General features: G+C 40.6%; 1 protein-coding gene across 1 annotated transcript; it reads right to left on the bottom strand.

The window, feature by feature from the left end:
• Positions 1 to 3,821: 3,821 nt before the first annotated feature.
• ednrba (endothelin receptor Ba) lies at positions 3,822 to 11,898 on the bottom strand. Its single transcript, XM_022195267.2, has 8 exons — positions 11,611 to 11,898; positions 10,346 to 10,817; positions 8,910 to 9,022; positions 7,557 to 7,761; positions 6,844 to 6,993; positions 6,363 to 6,496; positions 6,141 to 6,249; positions 3,822 to 4,793 (listed from the first exon to the last, which is right to left on the bottom strand). Exons 2-8 carry the CDS (start codon positions 10,757 to 10,759, stop codon positions 4,659 to 4,661), a joined length of 1,260 nt encoding a protein of 419 aa, XP_022050959.1. The 5' UTR covers positions 10,760 to 10,817; positions 11,611 to 11,898; the 3' UTR covers positions 3,822 to 4,658.
• Positions 11,899 to 14,818: the final 2,920 nt, after the last annotated feature.

The raw sequence follows: 14,818 nt of genomic DNA, 5'->3' as shown, positions 1-14,818 counted from the left end.
CAATAAAGAAGGGTTTGCTTTAAGCCTTGGCTACTTTGGGATTGATAAGTCATGACTGTATTGTACTGCATTGTGTCTTCAAGTTCTCAGTTACACTCACCCTCTCTTTTATCACTTCTAGTTTCAAAAGACCAAGATGACAACAGCCAAATTCAAATCTTTAAAATGTTGGCCCACAAACTGATGGAAGACGTCACCATGGCTACATCCACCAGCAACATGGTTAGCTTAACTTATTAAAAACTACAAGCAGGAGAGCGGCTAGCCTGGCTCTGTTCAAAGACCAAAAAATGTAGCTTCTTTCCTTTCTAAAGCTGATTTACAAACACATAATATCTTTGTTTGTTTAATCTGGGGAAAAATTGAAGAAAACAAACCAGATGTAAAGTTTCATTTGGCCGTTGGAAGGCGGATGTTGCTAACCTTTAGACTACAGTCACAAGCTATGTTCATGCCAAGCATCCACACCACTGCAAGAGTTTCACAACCCCTAAAATGGAGAATTTTGGAAACATCACTGACCACCATTTCAGTTCTCTGAAGTTGCGTTTTCATCTGGAAGGGCAGGAACAGTCTTGTTTTTGTTTGGGCTCTGAACTGTTTGTTCCCTGATTTGTCATGTTGCTATTGCATGACTGTTTGATGGAGGAAAACTAGCATGTCAACCTTAACTACCAGTGGTTAATTCAAAGTGCATAATGGATTTCAGTTGTTGCTGACTTTGCTGTCTATGCAACAGCTGCTGTGCAGATAAAGAAATCTCTGGTCTTGCTTTTCACATTGCTGTTCTTTCTCCATTGTATTTTTCAAGCAACCAAACCCCTGCGTCATGTTTACATTGACACCTACATGCCCAGTATCAGTGAATGGATATAAAATACACTGCTCAGTCAAAAAAAAAAAAAAAAAAAAAAAAGTCCCACACTCTAATATTTTGTTGGACCACCTTTAACTTTGAATATGGCACTCATTCACTGTGACATTGTTTCAGTAAGCTTCTGCAATGTCACAACATTTATTTCTGTCCAAAGATGCATTCATTTTTCATTATGATCTTACATTGATGATGGGAGAGTCGAACCGCTGTGCAAAATCTTCTCCAGAACATCCTAAAGATTCTCATTGGGGCTGAGGTCTGGACTCTGGAGGACAATCCATGAGTGAAAATGATGCCTCTTGTTTCCTGATCCAACTCATTCACAATGTGAGCCCCATGAATCCTGGCATCTTCATCTCTTCAGTTCATCACTTCATTCACCTCTCTTCTTACCCTGATGCCCCATCACTTTGGAACAGGGCAGATCTGGACTCATCAGACCACATGACTGACCTCGTTTGTTCCTCGAAGATGATGGTTCTCCACTATTCTTCAGGTTTTAATGATGTCTTGGACGGTTCTTAACCTGATTTTAGTAGTTTCAGAAATCTCCTTAGTTGTTTTTTTTGCTTCATTCAGGCCAATAATTTGACCTTGCTGAGACAGACTAGCATCCTTTTCATGACCACAGGATATGTCTTCCAATATGGTTGTTTAAGAAATCAGAAACTCCAAACTGCATCAGCTAGGGTTAAAGAAGTTGTTGCAGCTGAAATGCATTCATCACTGCAGTAATTATCCAATGGAAGGCTCTTACCTATTTGCTTAGTTAAATCCAGGTGGCAGGTCTTTTTTTTTTTTTGGCCAAACAGCTTGTGCGTTCATGTGTCAGTCTGTGTTCCAACATTCATCTGTGGTCATGAGCTCTGGGTGGTGACCGAAAGAATGGGATCGCAAATACAAGCAGCTAAAATTTATTTCCTCCGTGGGGTGACTGGACTCAGACCTAAGGGTGTTTCACACACGATGCATCAACAGCTCCGCTATGCTCTGAAACCCATTCTTTTCAGTTGCTTGTGTCGCACAACAACGGTACGCTGTTGTGCCAAGTGCAACATGCAGGTCAGTGAGGCCAAACACTTGCCATGGTCAAAGTTAATGCATGTTCAACTTTGACCCCTGTGCGGTATTACGCATAACAGCCAATAAAACGAGACATCTTGCCTACATGGAGAAAGTGGAGGAAAAGCCGGTACTGTGTGTCTGGATTTCCAAAATTATAGGACACAATTTTGTGTTTGCATTGACACTGTAGGAGGAATATTTTTTTTATCATTGAGCTTTTTTAACATTTGCTTCATACCAGCAAAGCTAGTGCATGCTAAGGGACAAATACACATTCGCTGTCGAAGTGTTTGCAACAAAATGAAAGCTTCCCAGTTGAGAGGATTGTGATGTTGCCCTGCGGCAAGCGCAGCACATTCCGCATCCTGTGTGAAAGGACTTTCACAGATAGGATGAGGAGCTGAGAAATCAGAAGGGAGCTCAGCCTAGTCACTGCTCTTTCACATCCAACGAACCAAGCTGAAGGTGGCTCAGCGGGTTGAGTGGGTGACTCGTAGGTAGACAAGGGCCGTAGTCCCGACGCAGCAGTCGTGGGTTCAAATACAACTCATGGTCATTAATTGCATGTCATTCTCCTGCTCTTCTCTCCATGCTTCCTGTCTCTCTCTCCACTGTATACTATAATGAAGGCCAAAAAATTAACTTTCAGAAATGAATCAAGCTGAGGTTGTTCAGGCATCTGATTAGGATGCCTTTGGAGGTTTTCCAGGCATATCTCATCTGACTCTGATATTGGATATCTCATCTGACATAGGAATGTCTGGGGATCCTGCAGGAGGAGTTAAAAAGCATTGCTGGGAGGATATCTGTCCATTAGCACAAGAAGTTATTCTGCCTGGTCAAGCAAAGAGCTTGATGTAGGAAAGCATTATTTTTTATCTCAGAAATGAGAGTTGTATTGAGCGTTGTATCAAAAAGTCTAGTTTGGTGCCCAAAACTATTTCTTTAGCACACGGAATCTGTTAAGTGTTCACATAAACTCTGTGATAGATTGCAGCTGTTCTTTCTGCTTCCTAATGGATTAGTTTAATTTTAAACACTAGTTTTGAGGAGAAAAATATGGGATTCTAAATTGACCTTGAGTTTAATAGCACTTTAATGTCTAAAATCTCAAGTAAGCAGCTCACTGAACACAATGCAATTTCTTTGCAACTTTTTGTGCCTTTTTCTTTGCTTTTGTTACACTGATATCAATAAAGTGCCAACAGGATCCACATATATCAGTTTAGCCTCTGTTGAGAGCAGAAAATAAGAGTTTGGAGAGGAATGTGCTGAATGTAATTTCTTCCAATTAGGTCTGCTAACTGCTCCGGTGGGTTTCATTTAATGTCAAACCACAGTGGATTGTTTGAAGACATGCTGGAAGTACAGAGGAACGGAGGTTACAGGGAGGAGCTGAGACAGGAATGCAGGGAGAAAAGCAAGGGAAATTAGGTAAAAAAACAAAACAAAAAAGGAAAAACAAACAGAAAGGAGAAGACAGTGAAGGAGGAGAACGGATGGAGAAGTGGGATGAGGAGGGGCTGCTGAGAGATCACAGGACAGAGAGATTCTTTGACAGCTAATGTGACATGCGTGACACTGGTTTAGCCTGGAGCAACATTCCCAGGTCACAACTGTGTGTTTTTATGGAGAGAAAAACAGAGAGATCACAGTGCTGATCTCTGTTAGCTTTCACCATCACATGATGCCGCTTGCTGTCACACTTATCAAGATCACACGCGCAAAAAGCACACACACAAACACACAAACACAGTATACAGTCAGAGCCACAACAGGCAAACCTAAACGCTCACAGTCGTAAATAACAGCGATGGTGCGTGTGATCACATAATAGCTAGAAAATCACTGCTTTTCACGCAAACAACTGACTACCCTCTGATATTTCAATTTATTTATTTCACTTGATGAAAGAAAAACTACCTCTTATGAAACCAGTGGAGGAAATGAGTCCAATTAAGATAATGAGTAGCAAATACAGTCATAAAACAAAGACCTCAGTAACAGGCCCAGTACTGAACAATAAAATACAACAGCTGGTGGTCACGCAGCTAGAAACAAACAACATCAGTAGTTCAATAACTAGTGGGAAAACACAGAGAGACAACGCATTTAAAAATATTAATGTGATAAAATATGCAAAAGCATGCAAAATGCTCGACACATTCATACATTTTACACGCAAACAAGAGCATTAGTTGCTTCTGAACCTTTTCCAAGCTGCTGCAGTGCGTATTAGCAACATGTAACAAGACTCCAATATTGTTCGTAAAACGCAGAGCTTAACACAAGATTCATAGCGGCAAAGTAACATTCATGATCCAGGCTGCAGTGCCTGACAGGCTGTCTTTGGTAATCAACCCTTAACCCCCCAGTTTAGCATAACACTGCTGAACTCCGCCCCAGCTCAGCTCTCCACATTTGAAGTTTATTTACAGTTTGTCCTTTTTCTCTTCACACATTTCACACTTGTTATCTGAGAAAACAGCTTATTGAAGATGCTCACGTTTCCTCGTACGGAGGGAGAACGTGCAGCGCTCGGGTTGGAATGAGTTTCTGTGAGGGCTGTTTTCCATCTGCAAAGAGCTGACGGAGGCTTCACAAGATGTAGATGAGGCAGAAAAAGGGCCCTCATCCTCTTTTAGTCATACATCCAAAAAAAATTATTGTTTTTTTTTATGTCCTTATATCTCTTTCCTCACTTCCAGGCCTCTCCTCAGGCCGTAGTGGACTTGTTGGTCATTCGGGACTGGCTCTGTTCGGAGGCTCGGTCGGTGACTTTAAGCTTCATGCATGACTGCTTTTCGTCCATTAGCATCTCCGCCGGTAGGCACCAGCAACACAGACAGGACTGGAGAGGAAAGAAAAGCGATGAGGGAAAGGTAATACAAAGGCTGGGACAAAAGAAGAAAACCTAATTCTCTTGTTCATTTTATGCTCTTATAAATTCGACAAATTGGTTTTCTTTTCAACTATCTCATCTATGATGCCTGTGAAGTATTGTTAAACTGATACTTACAGATGGCTAAAAGGGAGAAAAGAAATGAGTGGCTTTTGTTTTTTACCCTTTAAAGGGCACTCATTGAAATACTTTGAAATTCAAAATGTTCAATCCTAGAGTGTTATTGGAGGACATTAGACTTTTTAACTTTTGTGACATTTTTCTAAATTTTTATTTTCATGTTGAAATTCAAGGTCAGTGAAGTTACCATATATGGTTCCTTTCCCATCAGTGGTTAAAAAAACACTCCAAGAAATGTATGTATCATCACTTAGCACAACTACTTAACCATAAAATGTGTGAGTTTCGTCAACTAGCCATGGTTAGTTTTGACGTTTCAACCGAAAACTTGGAAGAAGACCGAGCCGCAAGTCTGTCTTTTTCCAACTTTGGAGAAAAGAGAAAGTTTCATATGTTCCAGGCCTCTGCTGATTGATCAAATGCCACGATGTCTTGTTCTGTAATGTAGAGTAATCTTCGAAGATTGTGAGTGAAAACCGCATGCTTCTCGACCTCACTGAGAGGCAAATATTTAATGTGTGTGGAAGTTCCCAAATATGATCACTTGCCCCTTAAAAGGGTTAAGAGAAAAGCTGTTTTATTAACTGCTTATTCATAACAGCACAGTGAAATGCTTTATTCTTTACATAAGCTGAGTTTAGAGGCTGGGACTTTACCTCTGACCTTTAGATTGGGGGTCGACCAGTTATCAACTTGACCTTATCTGATCTTAAGCATTTCTGGCGACTAGTGATGTTGCTTTCTCTTTTATCAGATTCCAAATAAATGAACAATAAAATGTGCCATTTTGGCTCTAATGCAGCCGCCGCTCTGTCTGCAGTCACAACTCTGTAGTCTTTCGAAATGTCCTGCCTGAAACACTTTCTGATTGGTCACATGTCAACAGTAATAAGCCTGTCAGCATGAAAAGAGAAATGCTGAAAAGTTTCTTTTATTCAAACACATGTCAAAGATAAACAAAAAGGGCATTTCAATGAGGTTTTGTGTTGGAGTTTGTGTTTTTGAATAAATTCAGACTTTTGTTGTCAATTTGTGGTAGTCATCAGTCGGATTATAAATAGTTGATAACATAATGTCACTGTTGTGCTTGTAAAGCTGAAGCTAGCATCCTGTTAGCTTAGCACAGCGCATTCACTAAAAATTTGAGCTTACTTCCTGAGGTGAGTGGCATCTTACCCTGAAGCAGTTCTTGAAGCGCTTGCTGACCATGTAGAGGGCAATCGGGTTGATGCACGAGTTGACCGACGCCATGTTGATGCCGATGTAGTCCAACACCAAGAAGAAACTGAAAGGTTGGCAGAGACACATTAGCGCTCCGCCTCTTCTTTCCCTAGGGACGAGTCATTTTTCTACCAAATTGTCTTGTCTTCCCTGTCAGATAGGTATTTCCTTCCTTACCTGAGCAGTTCGCAGCGGTTTGGATCTTTTTCATCGTAGATGGTAAGCTTGAGGATGCGGCTGAGGTGGAGAGGAAGCCAGCACAGAGCGAAGACCAGAACCAGACAAAACACTGTCTTGGCTACCTCCCTCCGCTGAACACGGGCAAACACACATAAATCACAGAAATAGCTGCGGTCAAATTTCGCCCATAAAGAAGCTATAGATCACCGGAGACACATTTGTACCCTAAAACTGAAAAAGATCTGCCATCATAAATCTAATTAAATGAAGTGGAGAGTGTGAGTCTCGAATTATGCTGATTTAATGTCAGTTACTGCAAAGAACTGTATTTTTTACTGCTTTGATGGGATTTTCAAGTGAATCTGTGTAAATGTGCAGACGAAAGAATCATTTAGCTAGATTTTGGCTTTAAGTCTAAATTCATGATGTGATCGCCGTCGGAAATGAATTGTAAATAAGTTAAATGTGGTCATCTAACCTGTTTGAGATGGTCACTGAGAGCAATCTGCACTCCATTCTTCTTCCTCAGCATCTCACAGGTCATCAGGGTGTAGAAAATAGCTGTGCAGGCCAACGGCAGGCAGAAATATGCACCGAACAGCCACCAGTCCTTTGCTGATTTGTAAAACTATACAGAAAAAACACAGGAGAACAGCTTTGGATTACACACAAACATCTGTGCTGGAGCGCCTGAGCTAAAGGTGAAGCATGTCAGCAGCAGATTTAAAGTATATCCGCAGACTGACCTAGAGACTCCCGATGTCTGTTTCAAGTTCTTGTCGACGTGCTTTCAAAACAGTTCATCAAAAGAGCTCGGTAGAATTAAAGCGGCTCATTTTTGATATTTAAGGTGGATGGAATGGAAGAAACAGAATCATTTGTATTCACACATGCAGGCACTGAGGTATTTTCTGTTACCCAGGAGAGATCTAGTCAGACTCCTGTGATTTATTTATTTTCATTCCGACAATGTTCCATTTTCTGTAAACTCTTGCTCACCCCTAAAGTATTCATTTATAATGTATCTTCACATACTGTCTGCATAGTTGCACCTCTGTCTGCGCATGTCAGGATTTATTATTTATTAAGTCCATGTGCATGTTTGTAGCGTGCACAGCTGTATCAACGTGCACTATTTTCCTGCACACTGAAATATTGGCCTCTACATGTCGGTGATTTGTTACAGCTCACCCTCATGAAGTCGGTTTTCTGCATCGGGTGCAGCAGGCAGATTCTCAGGTGTTCTCCTTTGTAGTCCATTGTGATCATGTCGAAGGCTATAGCCTCTGGCACTGCCAGGATGATAGATAATATCCAGATGAGAGCAATCTCGATAGCCATCCATTTTGGAACTCCGATCCCTTTGATACGACTCCACGAGGCCACGGCTCGATACCTGGAAGATCCATCGCATGTGGAGGTCATAATCCAGCAAATTAGTTCAAGAAGTGGTTTGACATGTCGGGAAATATTTTCTGAAGAAAGTGGTTTTCCTGGTTCATCTGGATGTCACCATCCAGAGATGCTAAAGAAGCTAAATAAAGCTAAATAGCTGGAGCATGACGCTAGTTAGCTTAATTTGGCATCTCCAAACCAAAAGCTGTTGCAGTTTCTCTTTTTTCACTTTTGTATTGATTAAGCAGACAAGATGCACCTTAGGTGGTTCGGTGTAACTTTTATGTTTTCCTACTACCTGTCAAGCCACTTTCAAACACTACATTCACTTTAATTTTATACTTCTGTGCCTTGGAATGTGTAAATACTGTCTTTCAAATTTTAATTTCAGGTTTATATACTAACCTCGACTGTCAATGTTACTAGCCTGCTTTTTGCTATTTTATGTAGTTGTATGTAAGGTTGCTGAACACTTAAATTTCCCTCGGGATTAATAAAGTATCTATCTATCTATCTATCTATCTATCTATCTATCTATCTATCTATCTATCTATCTATCTATCTATCTATCTATATCTTTGAAGAGCCACATTTTTAGCCCTGCTCCAAGTGTTTGAGCTAAGCTAACACCAGCTAATACTATAGCTAAAAATGCTAAGCTAATACAGACATGAGAGCGTATTTTCCAAATTGTCAAAATCCTGTTTTATGAGCGTCATGACTGAGTGTTAATTTAACTCCGTCTGTATATTTCAAACATTTATTGGGGCACATAAAGTCCAGAAATTGTGAGCATCAGACGCTTCATTTCAAGCACTGTGGTTAATTTTGATGCTCTATTTTGCATTTATGCCTACTAATTTAACAATATATGTCAAAAGCCTAAGCAGAACTCTCATTTTTGTCGAATAAAAAAATGAAATAACTATTTAATTTTTGAACCTCAAAGGCAGGTAAAAAGTAGCTGTGAATGAATGTAGCTCAGAATATAGTCAGCAGAAAAGCCAAATTCAGTCAGTGGGAGTGAGGTCAAATGTCATGTCAAAGGTTATTCCTCTGACATTGTTTCTCTAATTCCTAACTACAAGATGAGAAGACGAAAGAAGAAGTACTCGTGACAGTAAGTGTGAGCTTGGGTGTTCTGTTTACCTGTCGATACTCAAAGCGCACAGACTCAGCACTGTGATCCCCACCGAGGACTTCTGGACAAATGGCACCAGCTTGCACAGAGTCACACCGAACGGCCAATCCTCGGCCAGGAGCTGCAGGGAAACAGAGAGAGCTGATGACAGAGTTAAACCATGGTAGGAAGTGAAGCAAATTGTCTGGCTCCACGGTGTTTTTCTGAGCCTCGGGCGTCCCGAGCCCACCAGATATGCGTGAACCTGAACTTATCGGTTTCTGTGAACATCCAGACCTGTTCTTTTTCTATCTCTTCTTGTCAGGTTTAGCAATTTGGGCTTTTCTTTACAAACACAGAGGGGCCTCGGTGCCTCGCTTTGGCCTCCAGGCATACAGTGAGGTACAGAAGCTTCTATAGAGAACAAGCAAACTCTGCTAAACCTGTATAATATGAGATTCTTCATGCTTTCCTTGGATGGGTGACTGGAATGTGAGTGTAAATCTGTTTGAATCATACGTGACCCCGTAAGGCTCCACACCGCCCGGTCCGTCCTGTCTCTTTTCTGGTATGCAGCTGTGACCAGTTGTTTTAGCGTGCTTGCCCCCTTACCTAAATATACTGATACTCCGGTCCTCTCTCTCCCTTTTCTTTCTTTCTTTCTCTGGCACAAAATGAGCCCAACAGATAATAACATGCCAGAGACATGGGGGATATAGAGGGGCTCACAATCCAGCAGAGTAATAACAGTTAAACCTGCTCAAAGCCTCCTTGCAGCTGTGTGTGTGTGTGTGTGTGTGTGTGTGTGTGTGTGTGTGTGTGTGAGGGATGGGTGTGTGCTTGAAGTCTTGTGTGAAGCAAAATATGTCTATATGACCGTGAACACTTATTGCAGTGAACTTAACCATCGTGTCATCCTGCAGGTCAAATGCACCCATTTTAAAGTTTGAAAATGTCGAAAAAATATATATTTTCACAGTGAAAAAAATTGAAATGTTTGAATTTTTTGGTGGAAAAAAAAATGTTTCTTTAAGAACATTCAGAAAAAAATCAACCAAAATCCAGCGAAATTCGCTGGATTTTGGTTGATTTTTTTTCTGAATGTTCTTAAAGAAAATATTAGAACTTTTACTGATGTATATGGAATCACTTTAGATATTTTTAGGATTTTTTGGAAGATTTTTATTAATTTTTGGAAAATATTTGGGATTTAATTTTTGAATTTTTTATTTCTTGCCAAATTTGGGGATTTTTTAAAATAAAACTTGAAAGGTTAACTTTTAAGGAATTTTTGCAATTTTCTTCCCGAAGATTTTGCAAATTTTTATAAATTTGGGGATTTTTTTTGCCGAATTTTTGGATTTTTTTCAGACAATTGAACAACATTTTTTAAAGGACAACAAGAGGGTTCATATGGATGGGACAGAAACTATCTGTAAAGGGAGTTTGCATTGCCCTGCCTCACCTTGTAAACATTAACGGGAATGCCGATGATGATGTGCAGCAGGTCCCCCAGTGCCAGGCTGCCGATCAGTATGTTCGGCCCGTTCCTCATGCACTTGTTCTTGTAGATGATCCTCAGAAGGGTGGAGTTGCCGATGATACCGACGACAAACACCAGGCAGGACACCACGGTGTTGATGTACTTGAAGGTGTCCCGGATCTCCGTGGGTCCGGTGCACATGGGGGGCAGGCGGCGGCGGGGCATGGTGATGTTGGGCCTCACCGGACCCTGAACGTCCCTCTCCACCAGCCCGAGCCTCTGGGTGGCCATCAGAGGGTTCGAGGGGACTTGCTTCTTCGGCTCCATCTGCCCGCTGGACACGAGGACGTGAACCGCCAAGATGAGAAACTCCAAGCAGAGGAGGTGAGTCTTCATCCTGGAGTCGGAATCTGGAAATGGCTTTAATCCAACAAAACGTCCTCTCTTTGTGGGCCTGGTGCACAAATTGCAAGAAAGTGATTGCGAGAAGATTGTAACCACATGAAACCAAGAAAAAAAATCACTGTTTATGCTCCTGCTGCACACTAAGATTTATTATGACTTCAGCTCATTTAGCTGCCAGTCATCTTCAAATAAACTGAAGCACACATCCACCCTGCATGGCCACTTTTACATTAGTTCCAGGACTGAAAAAAAAACAATTAGAGGAATGTGGGAACGTTGTAGAGGTCAGAAAAGTGGGACGGCATCGAAACTTTTATTTTAGCTGGAGGTGAGGGCAGAGTCTTTTTATTTTCAGGCTTTCTTGGCGGTGCCCAATGGAAGATTTTAAAGTTTAATTCCACTCAGTAAGTTGTAAAGTCAAAGCTGTATCTCTTGCATGTGTGATAAGGCTGTTTCTAAACCTAAGTTAATGTAAAATCAAAAATGAAGGCGTGAATCTTGCAGCTAGATTGGAAATAATCCTAATTTTACTGCATAGTTTCTGAATGAGGGAGAAGTGTAGATGCTGTAACTTGATTTAAAGTGTTTTTTTTTTTTTACATATATATACATGGAGGACTTGCCTGGAGGAGATATTTACTGGTTACATTGGCAAGAAAATAAGTTCATATTATATTATTTTTATTTTGACATGTTGTGGAAATAGTGGTAAAGTTTTCAAGAGGAGGAACCAAAGAAAACCTTGTGTATGACCTAATTTCTTTCTTTCTTTTTGTAATTTTTTTGTCATTCTGTTAAACTCCCTAAACTCTCCAGTCGCTGCTCTTTAAGTTCTCACTTACCTAACTCCAGACAAAGGTAGGAATCCTCCAATATTCGTGCCTCTTAGATCAAAGTTCCCCAGTAACTCTCAGACGTTCAGGACAGGAAAAGGCTCCCAAAGCGGAGGGATGTTGTTCCAGCTGTAACACTCCACTCATCTCCACCAGCAGCCGTCCTCTCACTCATCGGTGCCAAAGTTTCCTTAAAAAAAAAAGTCTCCAGATCCTGTGAACCAGAGTTTATCTGGTCACTCCCTCCTCTCCAGTACTGACTGCTGAGTCTCAGGGTTCAGTCTGAAGAGTCTCCAGAGTTGATCCCTGCCCTCCAACCCCTCCTCTTTTTATGTAGAGGAGGAGGACGGACGAAGGCAGGCAGGATGTTCACAAGTTATTCAACGTTCATTAAGGTGCTGCTCTCGTTTTAGCAGCAGAAGTAGGGCAAACGCATAAATGAGTTCATGAGGAGCAGCAGTTTGGTAGTTTGTGACCCAGTGATGAGTTTATTATGCCAGAATTTTCCTTCAGTGCAGTTTTATTTGTCCTGTCCTACTCTTTGGTAAACATCCAAACAAAATGCAGTCGTCAGCTCTTCATGTCGAGTTATTTCCTGTAATTCTCAACCACAACAATCATATCACTGTATTTTTAAACATATTATCACAAATATCGATACTTTTATATTAACAGAACAATGGTAAACATGGCCTATAGCTTTTACTGTTGCTTTTACTCATTTATTATGATTCTTTATTATGAATGATCATGAAAGCTTCTATCATCCAGTCAATGTTTCCCCTCATCTCTTCCTCATTTGTTTTGTTTCTGTTCCTCTTATCTGACAGAGATTAATGAGCTCCAAGTGACTCTCCTGTCACCCTTTCAATCGATGTGTAGTAAAAACTGTTTTGTGGTTGCTTACTGTACAGACACAACGATGCGTTCTGTAAAATGAGGTCGATAAAAGCTAACAGTCCTTTGGTGCATCCTCCACATTTTTTGCTCCGTGACGTTCAGCCTGCTGCTAGTGTGCTGATGTTTTCACATTCCTGTGTCTCTACTGTTCGAACCACACCTGAACTGGCCCGGTGCTGATCGTCCCCGTGAGGCTCCCGTTTTCTGAGAAGGTTTGTACTCGGAGGCCAGATTGCAGCCAGCTCCAGATGTGGTTCTGTGCTGACAGATTGCATCTCAGAACTTCTTTTAGGTGTGTGAGTGTTTCTTTCTGTTGTATGTCTCCTGCCTTTGCACTTCAGCAAGAGAGGCCAAGAGAAAGAGAGGCTTATCTTTGTGAGGATATTGTTCTTTCCACTAAAACCACCTTAGCTGACTCGACTTTATCTGAACATTTTTCCTATTTCAGAGTATACATCAGTTTTATGTCATTTCTTCAGAAGGGAGATGAGACAGTAGAGGGTTGAATTGAAATTGTTAGTTGGAGTAAGGGATAATAAGTGAAGCATCTCCATGTTTCTTGGGTAAAAGATAAGCCAGGATGCCAGAATATTAACCCTCCTGTGGTTCTCATTTACAGGCACCAAAAAATATTGTTTCCTTGTCTGAAAAAAAAAATCCCAAAATTCAGCCAAAAAATTCACCAAATTTCTGAAAATTTGCAAAACATTCAGGAAGAAAATTCCAATAATTCCTTAAAAGTTTCCCTTAAAAGTTTTATTTTTTAAAAAAAATCCCTAAAATTTGGCAAGAAAATTCTTGTAAATATTTTCAAAAAATGATTGAAAATCTTACAAAAATAAGTAAAAAATATCTAAAGTGATTACATATATATCAGTAAAATATTATCTAATATTTTCTTTAATGACATTCAGAAAAAAATCTACCAAAATCCAGCAAAATTTTTTTGTGAATGTTCTGAAGACACATTTTAATATTTCTTTTATCCACCAAAAAAAAAATGTTCAAACATTTCCCAAAAATGTTGAAAATGTCGACATCAGCAGTTTCACTGTGATTTTTTCCCCCCACGTTAAAACTTTAAAACGGGTGAATTTTGACCCGCAGGACGACACGAGGGTTAAGACATCTGTGCTCTAGAAAAAGTAGACTTGTCTAAACTTGGCCTTTTATGTGTGTGTTAATGCACACAGCCAGATAATTGCAGCTCATTTCCACCATTTTCTGAATCAGATAGATCCATCCCACTGGTGTTTTGTGATCGATACCACAGCTCACTACAGACTTTCCATCATGGCCCATGTTGGCTTCTTGTTGACATTATCTCCATTTCAACATGTGTTCTTTGCCTCGCTCCTGCTCACAGCTGCGTCCATGTTGGGAAAATGTCGCACAAACCATGTGACGGCAGAGCTATCTCAATATCATGCCTCGGATGTGAGGAGCAGTGAGCGAGCCTTGTGAGCAGGGAGGCAGTCCTCTGGATCGGGTTCAAGCAGCCCGAGGCGGCGACCATCGAACACTGGGAGCCTTTACGGGACTCAGAAAGTCGGGTTTGTTATGAAGGGAAAAGTGATACGCACATTAGCATGAAATTCACCAAAGGGATAAGAAGACAACATCAAACTCTGGATAAAAAAAGCGCACTTGTAAGAGTTTGGCAAACTTAGCAGGACAATGAGGACAGAAAAGTGGGCCATTAATGCACAAAAAGAACAGTGTTGGCCTATAATGTGGTATTTTGTAATGTTAAATTTCCAGTACACAACCTAGGCCTTGTTCTTGTTTAGTGATTGGATGCAGTTTTACAGGTTGAACCAGAGGGATGTGATCAGAGCAAGAACTACCACCCTGAATTCTATGAAACTTGGTGGAGAGCATTGTAACAGGAAGAACTGACTGAGAACTGACCTTCGTGGACGATACGCCGAGTGTCCGTCTAGTTTTTTTGCTTTTATGCCATAAAAACATTAAACAAAGCAGCTCTTACTACTGCAGGTTGTCAGTGTGTTTTCTGGAGTGCTTGTAAAGAAAATTTCTGCGTTTCCCCTGATTAGGCCTGATCGATGAAACGGTAGCAATACGTACGGTGATGTATGGACACTTCATCTCCAATGAACATGTTTCGAAAACAATCACGAAAAAGCGCGTGAAATCCTGGGGGGACTGATTTCTGTGTGCAAATTTGTTTTCATTGTTGTGTTACCTTGACATAAATTTAAAGAAAAAAACTTTTTTCTCTCTCTCTTTTTTTCAAGTCTTGGAAAATTATGTATGATGTTCAATATCAGCTACAATAAAACATTAATGAAGAATG

Source organism: Acanthochromis polyacanthus, chromosome 9 (genome assembly GCF_021347895.1).
Source record: "Acanthochromis polyacanthus isolate Apoly-LR-REF ecotype Palm Island chromosome 9, KAUST_Apoly_ChrSc, whole genome shotgun sequence".
NCBI classification, from domain to species: domain Eukaryota; kingdom Metazoa; phylum Chordata; class Actinopteri; family Pomacentridae; genus Acanthochromis; species Acanthochromis polyacanthus.
This window is presented reverse-complemented; position numbering and strand designations above follow the sequence as displayed.

What these genes read in the sequence shown, in the direction of transcription:
- ednrba (XM_022195267.2), bottom strand. Translation starts at nt 10,759, where the DNA reads ATGAAGACTCACCTCCTCTGCTTGGAGTTTCTCATCTTGGCGGTTCAC. An exon ending in TGCGCTTTGAGTATCGACAG is followed by an intron (nt 7,762 to 8,909) that starts GTAAACAGAACA and finishes TGGATCTTCCAG; the next exon opens with GTATCGAGCCGTGGCCTCGT. An exon ending in AACCGCTGCGAACTGCTCAG is followed by an intron (nt 6,250 to 6,362) that starts GTAAGGAAGGAA and finishes CCAACCTTTCAG; the next exon opens with TTTCTTCTTGGTGTTGGACT.